General features: G+C 40.8%; 1 protein-coding gene across 1 annotated transcript in view; it reads right to left on the reverse strand.

Moving 5' to 3' along the window:
* TBCD (tubulin folding cofactor D) overlaps positions 1-18,911 on the reverse strand; it is a 109,901-nt gene that overhangs the window by 55,849 nt on the left and 35,141 nt on the right. The window contains exons 15-16 of the mRNA XM_032751706.3: positions 8,525-8,681; positions 2,658-2,715 (exon numbers count right to left, since the gene is read on the reverse strand). Of these exons, the coding sequence (XP_032607597.2) occupies positions 2,658-2,715; positions 8,525-8,681 (215 nt within the window). The remainder of the gene's footprint in view (positions 1-2,657; positions 2,716-8,524; positions 8,682-18,911) is intronic.

The raw sequence follows: 18,911 nt of genomic DNA on the forward strand, positions 1-18,911 counted from the left end.
GGACTTGATAATCTTAAAGCTCTTTTCCCACTGAGATGATTCTATATTTTATGCTACTGAAACTCTTTTTTACTCAGCACAGGCATATTTCAGTGAGGACGACATTCTCTTATCATATCCAAGGGATTTCATAGTTCAACCACTGCATTACAGTGTCATTTAAATATGTGCTGCTCAGACAAGTGCCTAAATGATACAAAATCTGTAAAGCCCTGGAATTCCTTAAAGATGCCAAATTCCTAAGAGATGCTGGATTCTTCAAGTGTTTTGTGAGAGTAATTTTTCAGTTTTTATACAATCCCCTTCTGGAGATGGAAAAACTGGATATAAAGATACTAATTTAAAGATTCCATGAGATCAGAACCAAGGTGACCAACCTGAACACTCTCTCACAAAAACTTAAAAAAATTATCACAACGTTCTCTAAAAATATTTTGTTTAAAACTAGGCATTTTAAATACTATCAGTCAAACAAGAGAAAAAAAAGCCTCTCTTTGAGATGTCAGAGCTGAATACAGTCCAATTCAACATCACTTATTCATCTGATTATTCCTTATACTGATTATTCATGAAAGAGTTGCACAAGCCAGCCCAGAATGCTTGTGGAGCTTCAAAAGCAGAGTCTTGTTCTATTCTCTCTAACCTCAGGGTTCAAAATGTCTCTATTCACCATTTTATTTTATTGGTGCTCTGCATTATAATATATTGCATATTGTAAGAGATGGAAAATCTAGCAAAACCTGTTGTTTATTTAAATATGTGTTTAACTGTAGTAATGATTGGAAATATTTAGCACTTCCAGGTATTTTTCTTCAAAATTGTAATAATGGCTAATAAACACAAAATATTTGCCTTTCTAAAATAAGAGAAAAGGCTTTAGTAATTTTATAAATGCCTATCAAACAGCTATTCCAAATCTTGACCAGCTCCGATTTAGAAAGTAGTAGTGAAAAAATTAATGAGATTGGAGGTAGCTGACTTGCAGACAGCTCAGGAGCCTGGGCTACTGCAGAAGAGGAAAGTGAGAAGAAATGTGCTGGGGTTTGTAATTAGAAATACAGATAGTCAGGCTGCCTAAGCTCTCAGCTTGAGTCTGGCTGGTTTAGCACACAGCTCATGGTCAAACTATCAGTTTAAGTGTAGAAACACAGTGATGATCACACAGGACAATTAAATCAAGCCACCAAAGGCAAGCAGCACATTTGTAGTGGCAATTGTGTTATAAAGATTTCTCCTTGGTGTCTGTATTCTGAGGACAATTCCTAGGGATCACACAAATAATTCACTTTCCACCACCTATGCTCCCTAATGTTTCGTACAGCTCTCAGGAAACTAAATTCTTTTAAGGAATTGATTTGAATAAAGGGACTTAATTTTGCCAAGAATGGCAAATTCTGGTTTCTAAAACGTAGGAGTTGAAGCCTGGGGGAAGTAGCATTGCTGGTATTTGTTATTTGCACAGCAAGGGAAGGGTTCTAGCACTGCTCAGCAATCTGCAGAGCTTGGCTTGCCCTGCTCTGAGCACCTTCAGACCAGGAGCTGAGCTGGGCTTGCTCAAGCACTGACTCACTTCCCCAGCAATTACACTGCAGCTTCATTCAGCAGCTTCAACACCAGCACAGGTGTGGCTACGAGAAGTAAGGATGCTAGCCAGGTATCCCTGAGAAACCCTGCTGATGTTCTAAACACAGCACTTTTCAAAATTTCAGTCGAAAAGTCAGACACACCTGGTAATGTGCACATTGCAAAGATTATCTTTTTTCTTTTTTGTTTTTAAACACATTCATAGTGACATTTACTGCCAGGAACAGACACCGGGCTCTTTGGCAGACACTCTTTGGTTTGAGTTCATACAGTTATAGAGTGGAGTTTTTTACATTTACATAACATAATTTGTTTTTTCAGTTAAAAGATACAATTCACATTTTTTTTTAAAGAAAGCAAGTTCAATCTCTGCAACACACAGACTTAAATTCTCATAGATAAGATGTCCATTCTTTCTTCTCAAATTCTGTACCTATGGAAATGTGTAATTCTCCATCAGTTAACTTCTCTTAAACCTCAACAGCATAAATATTTTCTATAGAAAGTTTCCACAGATTACACTTTGGTGTCAGTTCTATTCACTGCCTAACTGTATCTGACCAATGGATTTGCCACTCTTAAATTCCCAGTCCTACAGAGAGAGTTTTATATAACAACTAAAAATATGTTTGAAGGAGAGAGATTATCCTGGAAATTTTAAATTTACCATAATTAAAGAGTAACAGCTGATTCACAATCAGGAAAGTGTAACCTCCAAAACTCCCCAGCTTGGAAATGTACAAAAGAGCCAATATCTGTGTAGTGTGTAGGGCCCTTTGGTCTGTGATCTTGGGACTAAAAAATGCTAAATAATCCTTTCATAGATACTTTATCTTGATCATCATGACAGCTATACAGCAGACTGTTAACTACGGTCATAAATCAAGATGTGGATTATATAATTTAACATCTAAATTCACAAGAAACTTCTAAGGATTTAAAAAAACAATTTTTTTGCTCCCAACATAATATTATGCTTCCCTACTGTAGTTCTACGTAGTTAAGTCTACAGATTATCAAATGAAAGCAAATAAAAAATAACAGAGAGATGAAAGTTGGATGTGGCAACTTACAGAAGCAGCTCTTCTGCAATTAACATCACGATCAAATACTGCAGCAATAATCAATGCACTGAGGAAATAAAACATTGAGCATTAGTAGCAAATATATGAAAAGAAATGTGCAATGCCATCATTTCAACATTTAGCCTTCTAAGCAGAACAGGCAGCACGTCCTCCAAGGAGCTTATTATTTAGAAATACAAGGCTGAACTAAAATCTGAGTTGAAGTAACCTTCTGCTTTCTTGTTTCTCTAGTTTGCTGTGGACTTCCCACAGCACAACAGCCACCCCACTGTATCAAAGAATTTATGGAATAAATAAACAGGGGTTTAAAACCTGGACATAATCACATCAAACGTGAGACTCAGTGCTATTTTAAATGAAAACTTGGAAATACAGTTTCTCAATAGCCAAATGTACAGCAAGTCTTGTGTAAGGAGTAAACACAACACAAAGTGAAGCAATGGAAAGCTGCAGTTATCTCCACGAGAACAGTCACATCCTGCAAGGCACAAAAATCAAACAACATGCAAAAGTAATCTGCAAGATGAACTGCAAAGCAGTTTTTTTAGGGTGACCTGTAAAGACAGAAGGATGATTATACAAAACAATTTCTTCATGCATCAAGTGTGGTGACCCTGCACGAGGTAATTCTTGTGCCTTAAAAGAACTGCTGTTCAAAAATGTGCTACACAACACAGGACAGGGAACATATCCCAGGACACACAGTCTGCAGCTTTAGAAATCCACCTCCAGCATTCAATTAACTTCAGCAACAAATAAACATCACTTCAGGAGAATCATTTAAGCAGAAAATTATTCCTTTCAAACCCTGAAACTCTTCATTACATGATTTATTGACTCCAGGCAAAACCGGAAATAAATACTGGCTGAAAAGTAAATTCAAGATAGCTTTGCTTCAGCATAAGGATATTAATTACACTGATAATATCAAACTTCCCTGGGTAGTGGCTATCAGTTCCCTACAGTGATGAATACTGTGTTGTTCCAATTCTCTGAAATGCACAGTCAGCTTGGCCTCTGTAATTTCAGTTTATCTCCATTAGGGAAAACAGGAGCCAGAAAGTTAGAATGAAATGAAAACAAACCCCAATAAAGTGTTCTAAAGACAGTTAATGCTTTCTTACAGCTACCTGCAGGAGCAATACCCCTCTCTGCCACAAAGACAAGAGGAAAGAGGAGATCATCCAAACAACAGAGCCTGGAAGAGCAGATGTTCAGGAAGCATTCCATCAGGAAGCAGCACACATGGCTCACTGCTGAAAAACTGCTGGGTCAGGTACACACTCCTCATCTCATGCTTGCTAATGCTCTGGCACACAGAGAGACTTAAAAATTATTTTAAAAGGACACTTAAGTATATAGTTTTAATGATATGACTAGCTCCCATAAATGTTTTAATTAGAGAACTTTCAAGACTAAAGGAATTGGAGGAAAATTATCCTTGAAACCAAAAAGAAGCAAACTTCTGCCTGACATTTCTGGTTATACAGACTAGAATCTAGAACATTAATTTGTCAGTTATGCAGTATTTCAATATTGATCTTTTTTGAAGGGGAGGGGGGGAAACCCCCAAAAAAAAGAACCCTCATCACATCAAGAAGCTCAGAATCCTGAGTGCTGCCCTCACTGCATCAAACAAAAGCTTATCTTATAATCACATTGTACTTTTCCATTTTTTCTTCCTCTTCTGTTACCTTAAGACAAAGCTGTGTAAGTGAAGCCAGCAAAGCAACAGATTGTCTGTGCTGAGTGCTGCAAACACTGTGTGCAGCAAAATGAAAACCCCAGGGATTCTATCAGTGCCCCGTTACATTCCCAAACCATACTGCAGTCACTGTTCCATGTTAATCCTTTTAACGAAGCATTCTAACTTCTCCAACTCCACAAATGCTCTTTTCAGGCTAATTCCCACTTGGAAGTGCAGGCACATCCTCCACAAAGCCAGGCTTAGTGCAGAGGGTGGAACCCCTCTAAGGTGTCTTCACCTGTCTGCCTTGTCGTGGGAGTTTATGTGATACTGCACCAGGATTTCCTAACATAAAGAAACTGTTGATGTCAAACCAAGTGGGATATTTTTTTAAGCTGCTCAAAGGATCATGTCTTGACTTGTCCCAAGTGCACCACACCTGCCTGCTGCCAGGAGGAGCAGAGGATGGCTTTGCACCCTCCAAACCCCATGGAACTCCTTTCCTGGCTCCTTTGCACCCTCCAAACCCCATGGAACACCTTCCCTGGCTCCTTTACACCCTCCAAACCCCATGGAACTCCTTTCCTGGCTCCTTTAAACCCTCCAGTCCCTATGGAACTCCTTTCCTGGCTCCTTTAAACCCTCCAGTCCCCATGGAACACCTTTCCTGGCTCCTTGAGGGATATGGAGCCTGCAAGCACGACAGCAATTAAATGCACAATAAACACAGACTTTAATAAGTTGCAATTTTATCAGTCACCTAATAATTCTCCCTTTCCTCATTATCCCTTCCTCCCAAGGACTCACCTAATGGCTTCAGGGAAAGTTAGAAGCACTTCAAGCATGTCAGTGGTACTCCCCAGCCTATGTGGATCTCATTCCCTTCCCTGACAAAGTGGGAAGAACCAGGGAGCAGAGGTGGGTCAGGTGAGAGACATCAGAACACAGAAATAAGCACAAGCACCAGGTGTACCAGGCAATAAACCTGAATTCCCTTCACCCTCTGCAGCAGGCACTTCCAGTCTCCACTAGCCACAAGAAGTTGATCCTACTGCTATCCCGGGGAATCTGCTACCATCAATCCCAGTGTGCCACCCTGAAGCTGTGGGAGGAGAAAAATAAACTCTCAAACGCCTTGCCTATTTGGTACAAAACCAAAATTTCCTTCCTGAGCCTTAAACAGGGTGAAGTGGTAACAGGACAGCAAACTCCCCTCCCTGCTGGAAAAGAAAGGGAAAGGCACAGAAACACCACAAGCAAAGTGGGTTTGAGCAAGCCAAGCAAGAAAAGGAGGTGTCACTTGGGTCTGCTGAGCACTGCTGCTGCAAACAGCCCCTCTGCACCTCTCCAGTCACGCCAGTGCCCACCTGGGAGGGCTGCACAGGGAGCTGCGTGCTGAAACACATTCAGACTCAGGGTTTGTTTAATGTTTGAGACCAGAGCAGTTCCCCTGTTCCCTTTACCCCATGGAGCTGTGTTACACCACTGCAGGAACCACACAGGGAAGGAGCAAGCACAAGGGCCTGCTCCAGCCACACTGCAGATGACTCAGATTTAATTCCTCCTGTTTATCTAGAAGGAGAAATGCTGTGCCCATTCCCATTTCCACACTGCTACTTTTGCAGTCCCTCTAACCCAGCTCACACAGAGCTCTCACACATCCTGTTCACCACCCACCCTCCTACACTGTTCAGGGAGTTACTCCAATCCAAAAATTTGAAGTTAAATGGTCAAAGTGTAAGAAATACACATGTGGAAAAGAGCAACAAGAAAAATGTTTAGAACAGGAGTTACAAATCCTGTGAAAAGAAGAAGGGAAAGGACAGGGGGCAGGAAAGGGAAAAGAAGGAAGGGGAAAGGAGAGGGTCTGTGATAGAGGTCCCTTTACCCAAGTGCCTTCAGCACCCAGCTCTCCTCTGCAGGTACATAACAGCAGAAAGCCATCCCCATATTTCATCACAGTACAAGACATAGCTCAAAGCAATGCTTCAGATTTCCCCAGCTCTGCAGGACAATCCTGCCCTGGAGCAAGCTCCATCATCCATCCTCAGCCACACCTGCCTGCTCCCCCCTCCCAAAGCCAGGCAGCACCCTGGGGAGCCCAGGCTGCCTGCCCTGGTGCCCTGCACCCACAGCGTGCTGTGCTGCACGGAGACAGATCCCAGCTCCCATCAGATCCCAGCTCCTGACCCTCCTCCACCAGCCTAATTCTCTCAAATATCTGATCTTTTTGCAAGGTCATATTTTGAAACTTGTTGAAACTTGTTTCTGGTTCAATCTCTCAACAATGTCATTTCTATTCCATGGCCTCCTTAGTCAGCACACCTTATTTCAGTGCTTGGATAAAGATGTACAAGACTTGTGTGAGCTTTCTATCAGGTTTTGAGAATTCTTTACAAATCCGTTTCTCACAAGTTCTCAACAGATCCCAGCTCCTGACACCCCAAAGCACCCACGACAGGCAAAGGAACCTGCACAGCTCCAGAGCTCAGATAGCCAGCAACCATTTAATCACCCTAATTGTATCACAGAGTGCAAGTATGTTTTCCTTTTTATTTTTTGTTTAGGTTTTAAACAAAACAGTTCAGCTCCTTGCTGTGCACCTGCCACTTCACAGACAGCAACTTCCACACCCAAGGGGGCAGGAATCAAATTACCCACATTTCCAAGTCATTAAATTCTGTTTCACTTTCCTCACAGGTAAGCTGAAAAAGAGAGGCTGCATGTAGAGACTGGGAGAGAAACAAAGCTCAGTCAAGTAGTGCTTTTATAAGGATGTGCTTGAACAGCAACTGCAGTGTGTGCATCTCAAAAATAGAGCAACACAGTCCTGCAGAAGAAGTGAAGTTTCATCTACATTGCCAAAAATTTTCTTTCTGTGGTCCTATAGTTTGAATAGATGAGGCAAGGTTTTAGAAACCAGTTTAACTAGACTTTAACAAACCATTAAGCAGATGAGCAAGGGTATATTGTTGAAATATGGACTGGGAAAAAAATGACATGGAAAAATACAAGCAAGTGCTCTTAGAAATACTCTCAGGCATGTATTTCCAGTAAGTGTTCTCTTTTTTCTTTCTTTTTTTTTTTTCTTAAAAGAGTGGCAAGGTCAGGAAGGAGACTGATCTATGATCTACAGCAATCTAAGTTTACAACTTCAGTATTCTGCCAATTTCATCACTGAAGAGAACATTCATAAAAAATCAGGGAAGAATCAGCTGACAGTGAATATGGAGAGAAGGATTTATTTTAAAGCACTCATAAATTTAATTGAAAAATCAATCTGACTTGATGCAGTTTAAAGTGATTTTTCACTGGTCCAAAGTGAAATATTTATGTTCCTTGACTGCTGAAAAAACAATGTCTTTCAATTACAAAATGATACAAGAAAATGAAAAAAAGAATCCCCTGCAAATCACCCTCTGCTTTAATCAATAACTGCTGTTAAGGGCACGCAGGGCAGGACCCAGTTGATGTGTTTTGGTACCTAAGTGGGGCCCATGTGCTTCCAGCAGCTGAACACAGTGCAGGATAAACCTTGTGCAATTCCCAGCTGTAATCAAAGCCAGCAGCTCAGGACTGCACTCACTCATCACAGTTTTGGAAGGTGTTTACTATTTTTCTCTAGCAGTGTGTATATTCTTATCCAGGCAGACGTTTTTGCTGTGTAATTCAGCTCACAATGGATATTATTATACATTTTGTTTCAAGATGCTGAGTGTTGCATTTTTGAAGGGTAGCAACAATTTGCTTGTGGCTAGAAGTATGACTCTTCTTTAAGTAAAACAGTGACACACCTAAGGCTAGATTTAAAAAAAAGCCGTATGTAATTATCAGCTTGCTGACACAATAGGTGAAACTGTGTGTCATACTTTATTTGAATTTTTTTTTCCACCATTTCTCTTTGGAGTGGCAATTCTACCTTCAAGAGTTGATTTAGAAATGGAATGGCACTATAGCTACAAAGATTTTTAAGTAAAGCCTTGTGGAGCATTAATACTTTCTAAAATATTTTGCAGCTTTGTAATAGGAAATAATTGGCTTCTGATTGTGATGGCGCGAATTATAACACCTGCATTGTCTCACCCTTCTCATGAGACTGAAAAGGCAATGAAAGTTTTTAAAACACCTCTCAGTTAGCCCCCCTGTGGGTCAGAAAAGAGGTGCTCACCTGGAGATGTGGCTGATGAAGGGCAGCAGCTCGGCGGGCTCGTAGGCGCGCGCGAAGGCCCAGCAGACGTAGCACGCCGCGTCGCGCACGTTGGAGCCCACGCTGCACGCCCCCCTCTTCTCGTCGTACGTCAGCGCCTTCAGCATCACAGGGACCACTGTTACAGCACAAAATAGCCACACAATGCGAGTTAGGACCTTCAAGAACATCTTGTTCCATCCCCACCATGGGCAGGGACACTTTTCTCTGTCCCAGGTGGCTCCAAGCCCTGTCCAACCTGGCCTTGGACACTTCCCAGGATCCAGAGGTCTCACCACCCTCACAGGGAAGAATTTCTTCCTGATATCTGACATAAACCTACTCTCTTTTAGTTTAAATCCATCCCCCCTTGTTCAGCCTCTACATTCAGGAGTCAGTAACATTTTTCTACTATAAGGATAATTCTTTGACACCATTCTAGAAACACACTGTCACAGTTCAAGAAATCGGAATGCAGGGCTCCCCAGAGGGCTTTTATTTGGTATCTGCACACCCTGATAGGAAATCTGAATGCATCTCTCTCTAGATGGCACAACTTATTAAATGACTAATGTCTGCAGAAACAACAACCTCTAAAAAACCCCAAACAATTTCAGTTTTCTTTCTTGTATCAAATTTATCATATTCATCATTTTCCTTAGAAAATACTGTCAGAAGGTGATCCCATTAACAAGAAATGGGATCACTGAGCTGTATTTCATTAGCAATCCATGCCTGGACATCCTTGAGTGGATATAATCACAAAATAATTAAAACTTCCATGTGCTGTTCATCACTCTGTACTTCTGCTTTAAACAAAAATACAGATACCATGACTGGAGAAGTGTTAAAAGGCTGTTTAAATTCATCTTAAGCTGCTAAAGAAAATCAAGATATAGAGATGGGTGAGATCTGAGTAATAGGAGCATAAACACTACAAGGGAGACAGTGCAATTCCCATCCTGGAACAACGATACAGCAGAGATGGAAGGATGGATTGCTGGACATTTCCCAGTTCCTAAAGAAACAGCAATGAAAGTATTTAAAAATGCTGCCTAGCTTGTTTTGAAAATTGCTGCATCAACTGATGAGAAAAATGGAATTTGCTGGTTCTACAGGAACACTCAAGCAGGCGCCAAAGGCAATTTTGTGAAGCTGCAGCACGTTTCCCTCAGTGCAAGTGAGCACTCCAGCTCCTTCCAACAGCTGTAAGCACACTCCCACCTCTGTGCAGGGAAGGAAAAGGGAGAAGGAGGCCTCTCCAGCAGCTCCTCACATTTGGATTGTCTCTGTGAAAGAAAAAATGTATTTTTGCAGTTTAATGTCCCAAACGCTGGGCACAGCCCCCAATGGTTTGTCAGGGACTGTGGTGATGCTCCAGGGTCTGCTGGCCAGGGCAACTGGAGCTCTCACACCTCTCTGGCTCCTTTTCCTCCACTCCACAGCACTGCTCTGAGAGACTGCAAAGTCTGGAGACACAGGAAAGGAAGGAAACAACAGTGGGCACTGGGGAAACAAGGTGAAGTGTGCAGCGCTGGTTATCAGAAACACAAATTCATCAAAGGAAATACTGATCTAGGGGGCATCTGGTCAAGTTTTGTGCTCTCACTGGTTGAAATGCTGAATAAAAAGTGCTCCTGACACAAGTGTGTGCATGATCAAAAGAGAGGGTCCAGCATTACATTTCTTGTTGGTTTTTACAAGCTATAAAAACAAACACTATCCAAAATTCCAGGTTTAACTTAATTTCTTGCTCTAGAGTTCCTCAAAAACCATGTCAAATCTTAACCTAAAATTCACAGATTTAAAAATCAGAAAACGTTGGGAAAAAAAAATCTTCCAGAAGAAAATTAGTTTGGTAGGGTCAAGACAAAATTTGATTTTTGAACTTCTGAACATGCCTTTTTTATTGAAAACTAGGAAGCTGAAAGATGCAGCAAGGAGAAGATCTGAACTGTTCCTTAAATGCACAGGTTTAACTTTAAAAGTTTAGCTTGAATTTTACAAGTCTCCCTTTCTTTCACAGATCTACTTTTTTTTTTTTTTTTAAAGTGTGCCACCAAAACCAGAGGACAAACAGTGCCCACTCTCAAGCTGGTTATTAAAACAAAATCCACCTGTGCAGGTCTGTGAATGCTGAAGAAAACACAGGCACCTTTACCTGTAGCCTGAAGGTATCAGTAAGCACCTGCTCCACCCCACCCTGCCATGCCCAAGAGCGTCACTGCAGTTGCAGCACAGCCCTGTGCTCAAGCCTTGGAAAATAAAAAAAAACAATTTCTGGCATTACAAACAACAGGCTTGGGCTGGTTTTTCTCCTCATGCTGGAGGTTGCAGAGATATTCTGCTTTTTCAACGTGGATTTTACACAGTAGGATGCTCAGTGTAAGTGAGAGACAATAGAAGTCTGGTGAAGGAGCTTGTGGAAGGCATTGGATAGTGAAAGGTTTAATGTATTTAAATGAAAGATTCTTTACATTACTTCTTTAAAAACATACTTTACACCAACCTCAACTATAACCTGTGCCATCCAGAGCTCTTTGTCACTTTAACTTCACACAGTAAATTGATTTTTTTTTAATTTAGTGCAATGTTTCTCATATAAAATATACAAATACTGCAGTCAAACAAACAACAAAAACCTGTTCCTCAGCCCTAGGCCTTGTTTCCACAAGAAAATTGCAAAATGTCAAGTCAACCTATTTAACTTAAAACAGATTTTCATTGGATCTGGGGTTCAATAAGAATTGTCTACATTTTGTTTCAAACTAAAATATGCAACTTAAAACAGATTAAGTCAATGTTATCTTAGACAAGCATTTTGTTTTTATAGGGACTGTTAAGGCAGAGAAGCTGTTCCAATCCATAAAAAATACATTGCAAATCCTTCTATTTTAGAATTATATAAGAAAAAGTACTACAAAGTGGACGTTTGCTATTCCTGAAGGGTGCATTTTGCACAATGTCACTGCAGGAGCAGCTACAGACACCACAAGTAAAGAATGATGAAGCTTAAACTTAGTTACATATTCAACACAAAGAATAGCAATTTTGTTCTTCCATTTTTTCTTCAATGAAAACCAACTCAATGCAAAAGTGAAGCTTCAGCCTCTTTGTCAGCCTCACGCTTAAAAGTTGAGGTGTTTTAGTTGAGGTGTTGGGGCTGGGCTGGACTTGATGATCTTGAAATCATCTTCCAACCCAATGATTGTGTGAATTCTGAGAAAACAACTGGTACAGACATCTGCAGTGTGTTGTTTCCTAAAAACACAACTCTGGCTCCCCCATGTACAGAAAATCAGGTTTGAGACCACTCATTCCTACATGGCAGCCATTGAAAGAGGCAGCTCCTAATTAGAATTTCATTGGGACTCTTGTACTAATATTTCCTGGATCCGTTTACTGGAGGCAAACACCAGAAAGTTCAGGTTAGGCCCATTCCCAGGAATAAATACTTCTCTAAAAATTCTGCGAATCATCTCTGGATTGTTCTCATTCTCTAAAAACACAACTGTGGCTCCCCCCATGTACAGAAAATCAGGTTTGAGACCACTCATTCCTACATGGCAGCCCTGGAAAGAGGCAGCTCCTAATCGGAATTTCTTGTTAATGGAAGCTTAATTGGGGCTCTTGTACTAATATTTCCTGGATCAATTTACTGGAGGCAAACACCAGAAAATTCAGGTTAGGCCCATTCCCAGGAATAAACACTTGTTTAAAAGCTCTGCAGATCATCTCTGAATTGTTCTCATTTTCTATATAAGTTGTTGACTCCAGAACCTACTCTTGAAGCCTCCAGCGGGGATCAGAAAATGCTTGTGCTGTTTTGGCTGTGCAAAGTTCTCTGTGTTCCTGTGAGATGATGCTCTGACATCCCATCCCCAAGGGCAAGCGCCTCAAAACCACCCACAGGTGACCTCTCCTCTGCCATTCCTGCCCCCGGGGCTGACCTCATTAGGAGTTTGCCAGGGAAGGAGGAACAGACCAGAGCTGCTGCAGGCCCAGGAGGGATGTGAGGAACGAGCAGCTGAAGTCTCTGAAGCTCCTGGGTGCCCCCAGCCCTGAGCCCACCCAGGGCTGGGCAAGGCACCTGCACAAACCCAGCACTCCATGCCCTGTGACTCTGAAGGGCTGCTCTCTCTGCCTCCAACCTCCCTGCAGCCTCTCCCTACGTAATAAATTAAGGGAGTCTTTAATTACACGGTCACGTGGTGGTTTTTCCATGGAGCTATCTCAGCCAGCCCACAGGACAGACCTGCTCCAGGGATGAATCAGGGCAGGGCAGCACAGGAGGTTGTTGTCTGCTGGGGTGGAAAGCATGGAATGCAAAGGCTGCCTGTCAGACTGAGAGAGAAGGGGGTGGATGCTGCCCCACAGACTGTTTGGTACCAGTCATGGTTTTTAAATGCAGTGTTGAGGAGCTGGACACTGGCTCTGGCTGCCATGGGCTAAGGACACCTTGCAGCAGTGCCCCGGTGCTGACAGGAGTGTGGGCTCTGCAGCGTGGCCAGGGGCCAAGCAGGAAGCAGACAGCTCTGGATTCCAGCCACTCCATCCCAACATCCTTACCCAACACAGCCCTCAAAGCTCAAAGCCCCCTTGCACCCAGAGCAGCAGCTGACCCAGGACAGCTCTGAAACACAGAGCACTCCGTGTTTTGGGAATTCTCCTACCCACTGACACCAAGGCCAGACCAGAGACCTCCTTCTCACAGCTGACAGAGCTCTGCCTTGACTGAACCAACTGCACTTAAAGACATGAAGGAACAGGCTTGTGGAGAAATCCTACTGAGCAAATGAATTACTTACTCTAAAGGAGTATAAAAATTCTGTAAACTCATAACACAGTGTGTCAGAAAATAAATATCACCCAAGAAAGCCCAGCCTTAAGGCTAAAGTTGTGCAATACTGAGATAAACCCCATGGTGAAAAAGCCAGAAGCAATTCATTGTCATTTATTCCCTGCTCAATGTTTACCCCATCTCCCAGTGGTGCTGGGGGAGGGACCTTTCCTGCTGCAGCTCCAGACACAGCATTTCTTCCTGCTCATACCTGCTGGCTACTGAAAAAAAAAAAAAAATCTGCACTATTTATAATGCTTCCTTGCTAATTTGAAAACTATTACGGTGACATAGGCATTATAAATTTTTTAAAGGCTCTTTTCAAGACCATGCATCACTTTTAAAGTTCACCTGGGTGTTAGAGAGAAGGAATTCCTCCATAACCAGCCTTTCAGGTTTGGGTGTTCTAAAGAGTCCACCTAAGACAGGTAGATTTTTTTTTTTTCTCTTCCCCATGTCTTCCTGTATCTCTGATGAAAAGCACCTGGGATTTTGCCAAAAGCCTCACAATTAACCACCACTACAGAACAGGCCAACAGCCAGTGCAGAAGCCTGACTTTTTGATGCATCCTCCCTCTCCTCCAACCCCTGGCTGCTGCAAATCCATAACAAACAACTTACTACTCTGGAATATTAAACACAAAAGGTAATCCTTAAATACAAAGAATGTAAATAAGAAGCTATATAATGCATTTCCATAAGACTATTTGAATCCTGGTCTCAGTTAAACCTCCTCCTAAAATGAACTGGAAAGCAGTACTGGGTTCACTTTTGGTTTGGGTTTTTTTTTTTTCTTTCATGAATGGCCCAGTGAGATTGGACAAGCAAAAATTCCCCTTTTGTCCACTGTGTGTGGAGTTTTTCTACACAAAGGAGACTTTGGGCATTTTTTAAAGTGCATCTAGTTATATATAATTATCAGTAAGCACCATTCCCTCTACTCTCAGATTAAAAGACAAAATACACAGGAATCCAGTCTTTTCTCACTAACAGCACATTATCAAACTTTCTCTGTACGAGGAACAGACAACTGGGTACTGCCCCAGAGCATATATCCATTCTAACCAAATTAAAAAGAAAAAATTAAAAATAGAAAATCAACAAGGATGAAAAGGTAGAAAATCAACAAGGCACCAAAAGCTGAGGGAATTTTAAAGTCACAGATACAGCAGTCACATGCACACAGATACTCCTTCAAAACTGTAGCATCTGCTATTGAGACTGGCTGGGTCCATCTGAAACCCTCTGAAGCAGCAGAGACTTCATTTCAATTAAAAAACAAACAAACAAACAAACAAAAAACCAAAACAAAAAAAACCCCAACTCTTCACCGAAAATACGCTTGACAATGGGATATCTTTAATACAGAGAGCAAACATTTATTTAAACCAAGAGTTACCATTCAGCAGAAAAAGTTCAGAGACATGTCCCTAAGCCAGGCTCAGTTTGGATACTGGCAGAGTTGTGTGTGACCTCTCTGAAAATGTAAAAAGCATCATGATTTTGTCATGGAATCCCATGATATTATAACCTGCCAAGTCCCTCACTAACAGACCTCCAACACTCCCTGCTTCCTTCTTACAGTTTCTTCATGCTCCTTTTATTCTGAAGGTAACTTATGAACTGAAGAACTTTAGGCTGGTTTTGCACACTTATTACTCTTTATTACTACTTTTCATTTATTCTGGCATTAAAATATCAAATTCCAGATTCAGAGCAGTTGTACTGACCCACCAGACTCCTGAATCTTCCATTATCCCTGGATCCCATCAGCATTATTTCCTTCTATTCAAATGTTGATTTTATTGTTGCCACAGTTTAAAAAGGAGCAAGGGATTGTTGGACTATCCCAGTCTATTCCTCATGAATGGATAAGGGTATTTAAGAAAGCAGGAAGATTAAAAGTAACGTCTTCCTTGCTGGAATCCTCCCAAAACAAGCACAAATTCACTGAAATTGTAACCACAGGGCTCTTCCAATCTGCTTTCCCTGGCTTCACCCTCAGTGAGGCAAATGTTTCCAACCTTCACTTTACACATATGGGATTTTATAGCAGAAACAGGATCACATAATGCACAGTGAGCATTATTTCCTGGTGAAACTCTAATACAGATTTCATTTAAGAGTCTGTCCCTGGCTTTCAGCACAGACAGCTGGGACTACTCAGAGCTCAGCAAGTCCTTGAGAGTGTCACCAGAACATTCTTCAGCTCACCACCACGACGTTAAGAATGCCCAGGAAGGTTCATGTTCCTCTACATGACACACCTTATTAGCTAGAAAGTTTATACTGTGCTGTCATCGAGAGAAATTTTAATAACGTCCTTTCACAAGCAAACCAGAAATTCAAGTAAACTAGGATTCTCTTGTTTGTTTAGTATTTATCCCCACCCAATTAAATAAAAAAAAAAAACCAAACCTATAAATAATAGTCTGAAGCCTACAAAACCACAAATACAGCACAAAACGAAAGCTGTGAAATCATACTGAAACCACACTGAAATGTAAGTTTTTGGTTCTAGCATACACTGTAGAGTAAGGAATATTTAATTATTTAATTATTTAATTTTGGGGTGCTGCAATTCCAAATGTAGAATGGCACACAAATCCATCATCAGATCATGAGATTTTTAGTTAACTTCAGGCTATTTTGCTAAAAAGGTTTCTCCCACATGCAAATGAAGCTGTATGATCCCTTCTAATAACAACTGAAATTTTACAGCTAAATAGTGCCATGTAACTTTGAATGCAAAACCGTAACAGCCAAGCTGCAGCTCATGAACTGCAGCATCAGGATTTTTCAATTAAATAAAATAAAGTATCAGGTTGTATTTGCTGGTTTATATCCCCCACTTTAAAAATATATTAAAATGGAAAACAATATATATTAATCATATAAATATTAATAAAATTTGGCATGTTTCAGAAAATAACTGAAAGCTAAAAATATGTTCAGTCTGAGAGTATTTGTTCTATGCTTCCCTGCTCTCTGGTGAGAGCAGCATCACAGCAACCCCATGCCAGGTATGGATCAAAGAAAAATGAGTTTATATACCCTGGAACTGCACATGGCACAACTCAAGTCCTGTTTCTGGATACTATCAGAAAAGCTATAATAGAGGCAAGAAAACTGGCTCAGAATCTCTGGTGTAAGCTTTGAAACGAAAGCAGAAAAGGAAAAAATACTCGGCACAAAAATAGCTTTTAAAAATAATACATTGGGAAAGGGAATTGTAACCAGAGCATGAAGCAGAAGCTGAAGGTGCATTTTGCATCCCTGTGAGAATGACTGACAGGGAGAAGAGTCACCATTAAAAACCCTCCCTTATAAACAGTTCATCCCTTTGCCTACACTCCCAATTCCTGCTGTTTCCCACTTCCCCCAAGATGTTCCACTGCCCAAGGGCGAGGATGGGAACCCAAAGCAAGATCATCCTAGCTCCAGATCAAACAGCACAGGCCACAATAAATATCTAAAAATGGGATCTGCAGTTGCTATTAACTGCTGAGCTTTTATTCTTTTCCCATACAAGTAATTTGCTCCAGTAATCCTGAACAAGTGGCTCCCAAGCACCAGCACAGTAATCTGCCCAGACCTATCTCTGGAGCCAGGGACTGGATTGTTAGGAAAAACAAAGGCACATTTCAAAGGTGTTATTCAAAAAGCATTAAGACTAATAACTATTCATATGGGATAGAAAAAAATAATTATGAGAATATTGTAGGAGAATCACGTCATGTTTCGGGGCATGGTGTGAGTTCCAGCAATTATGTTCACATCTATTTGCCCCCTTCTGGGAATGTTGTGGAACAACCCAGCCCAAACATGCTGAGAGCACTTTTTCCCTTAGGAATTTCTAATACACAAATTTTTATTCAAAATATTTTACAACTAAATGGAAGAATTTATCCCGTCTTAATCCAAAAGGATTTACAAATCCTTCAATAACTTTGGTTTCAGTGATCCCAGAGAGAAAAAAAGGACTTTTTTAGCTCAAAGCCACAAATCCAGACACAACTGAGGTGACACAGGTGAACACTGCAGTTCCAAGGCATTTCCTGTACATGGGAAGATAAACTTCACCATGTGCATCCACATTTCCCTGGGATCGTGCTGCTCTCCTGGAATAAGGAATGAGCTCACAGATTGGTAAGGCACCTCTGCAAAGTCCTGGAAAAATTACTGGTGGTGGAAAACCAGTGGCCATCCCCTGGGAACAATCCTGAGGGCAACCAGCAGGGCCAGTCCTGGCATCAGAGCAGAAGGGCAAAAACTCTCTGATTAATGTGGAGGGGATCACTGAGTGGAGCAACACCTGGCACACACTGATACATCCAAGGAATAGAATTCTGAAGGGGAAAACAGAAATGAGATGAGATGTGTACCTAGATTAGGGTAAATTTACCCCAGCTGGATGCACAGTTTCTGCAACTGACATTTTGTTTTCTATTTAGTGCTAAAGCTGACCAAAAAATGCATATAAAAGCACATACAAGGAAGTTTGTAACATTTAGAGAATGACAGAATTATTCTGCAGTAATTAACTCCATGAAATTCAGCTACAGCTAAACAACACTTAATACTGAATTAAAAAAAAAAAATAGAATAAATAAGTATATTCTACACCAAAGAAGATAAAAACCCAAAGCTGCAGCCCCACAGAGATACAAAAATCACGACATTTTTTTAAAAAAGGCAACTCGGTAGAAACATATCAATAAATCTAAATATTACTATGTCAGTCCTGGTGCTCTTAATTAATCTGACCTGTGCTCAGGTAAATGAAAAAGGTGTTACCATCAGGGGACTGGGGTCACTGAGAGGAGAGGATGCGAGTGATTTAAAAACAAGTGTGGAAACAACATCTCTGCAATCATGATTCAGTATTTCAACAGGTCTGCACAAACAGGAGTTCTCATGGTCTTGTTCTGGGGTCCACAATGAATCTCCTCTAATACACATATTTTTATTCAAAATATTTTACAATTAAATGGAAGAATTTATCCCATCTTAATCCAAAGGATTTACAAACAACTGGAGGATAATGTGACAGTAATATTACACGTTTTATACTGCTACACTGCATTATAGAAACATAATAATAAAAAGATAACGAAGGGAAAAAAATAAAACATACCACAAGAGCAACTCTTCTACCTTAAAATTAGTGATTGCTTATAATTTGAATTTTTTTTCAAAAAGTTACACCAGCCCAGCAAGAGGAAGCATGGTGACCTGCATACCCACATAGGGAAGTAGATGACTGTAAATAATTCCACCGAACCAAAGGCAACACTTTTAAAATTATTTTTAAGACACTACTTTTAAGTGTCTTAAAAGACTGATTTTCAAACAACTTTTATCCACTTTCTAAACAGGTTTTGTCCTGACAATTTCCTTAATAATTTTCATTCTAAAAAAATCTTACTTTTGCTAACCATAAAATCCATCATACATTTAAAGTTTCAGTAATCTGCAGCTGTCTTATCTACAGAGCAGTGGGTGAAACAAGAGGGTTCTCATCAAGTT

This window comes from Taeniopygia guttata, chromosome 18, assembly GCF_048771995.1.
Source record: "Taeniopygia guttata chromosome 18, bTaeGut7.mat, whole genome shotgun sequence".
Taxonomy (NCBI): domain Eukaryota; kingdom Metazoa; phylum Chordata; class Aves; order Passeriformes; family Estrildidae; genus Taeniopygia; species Taeniopygia guttata.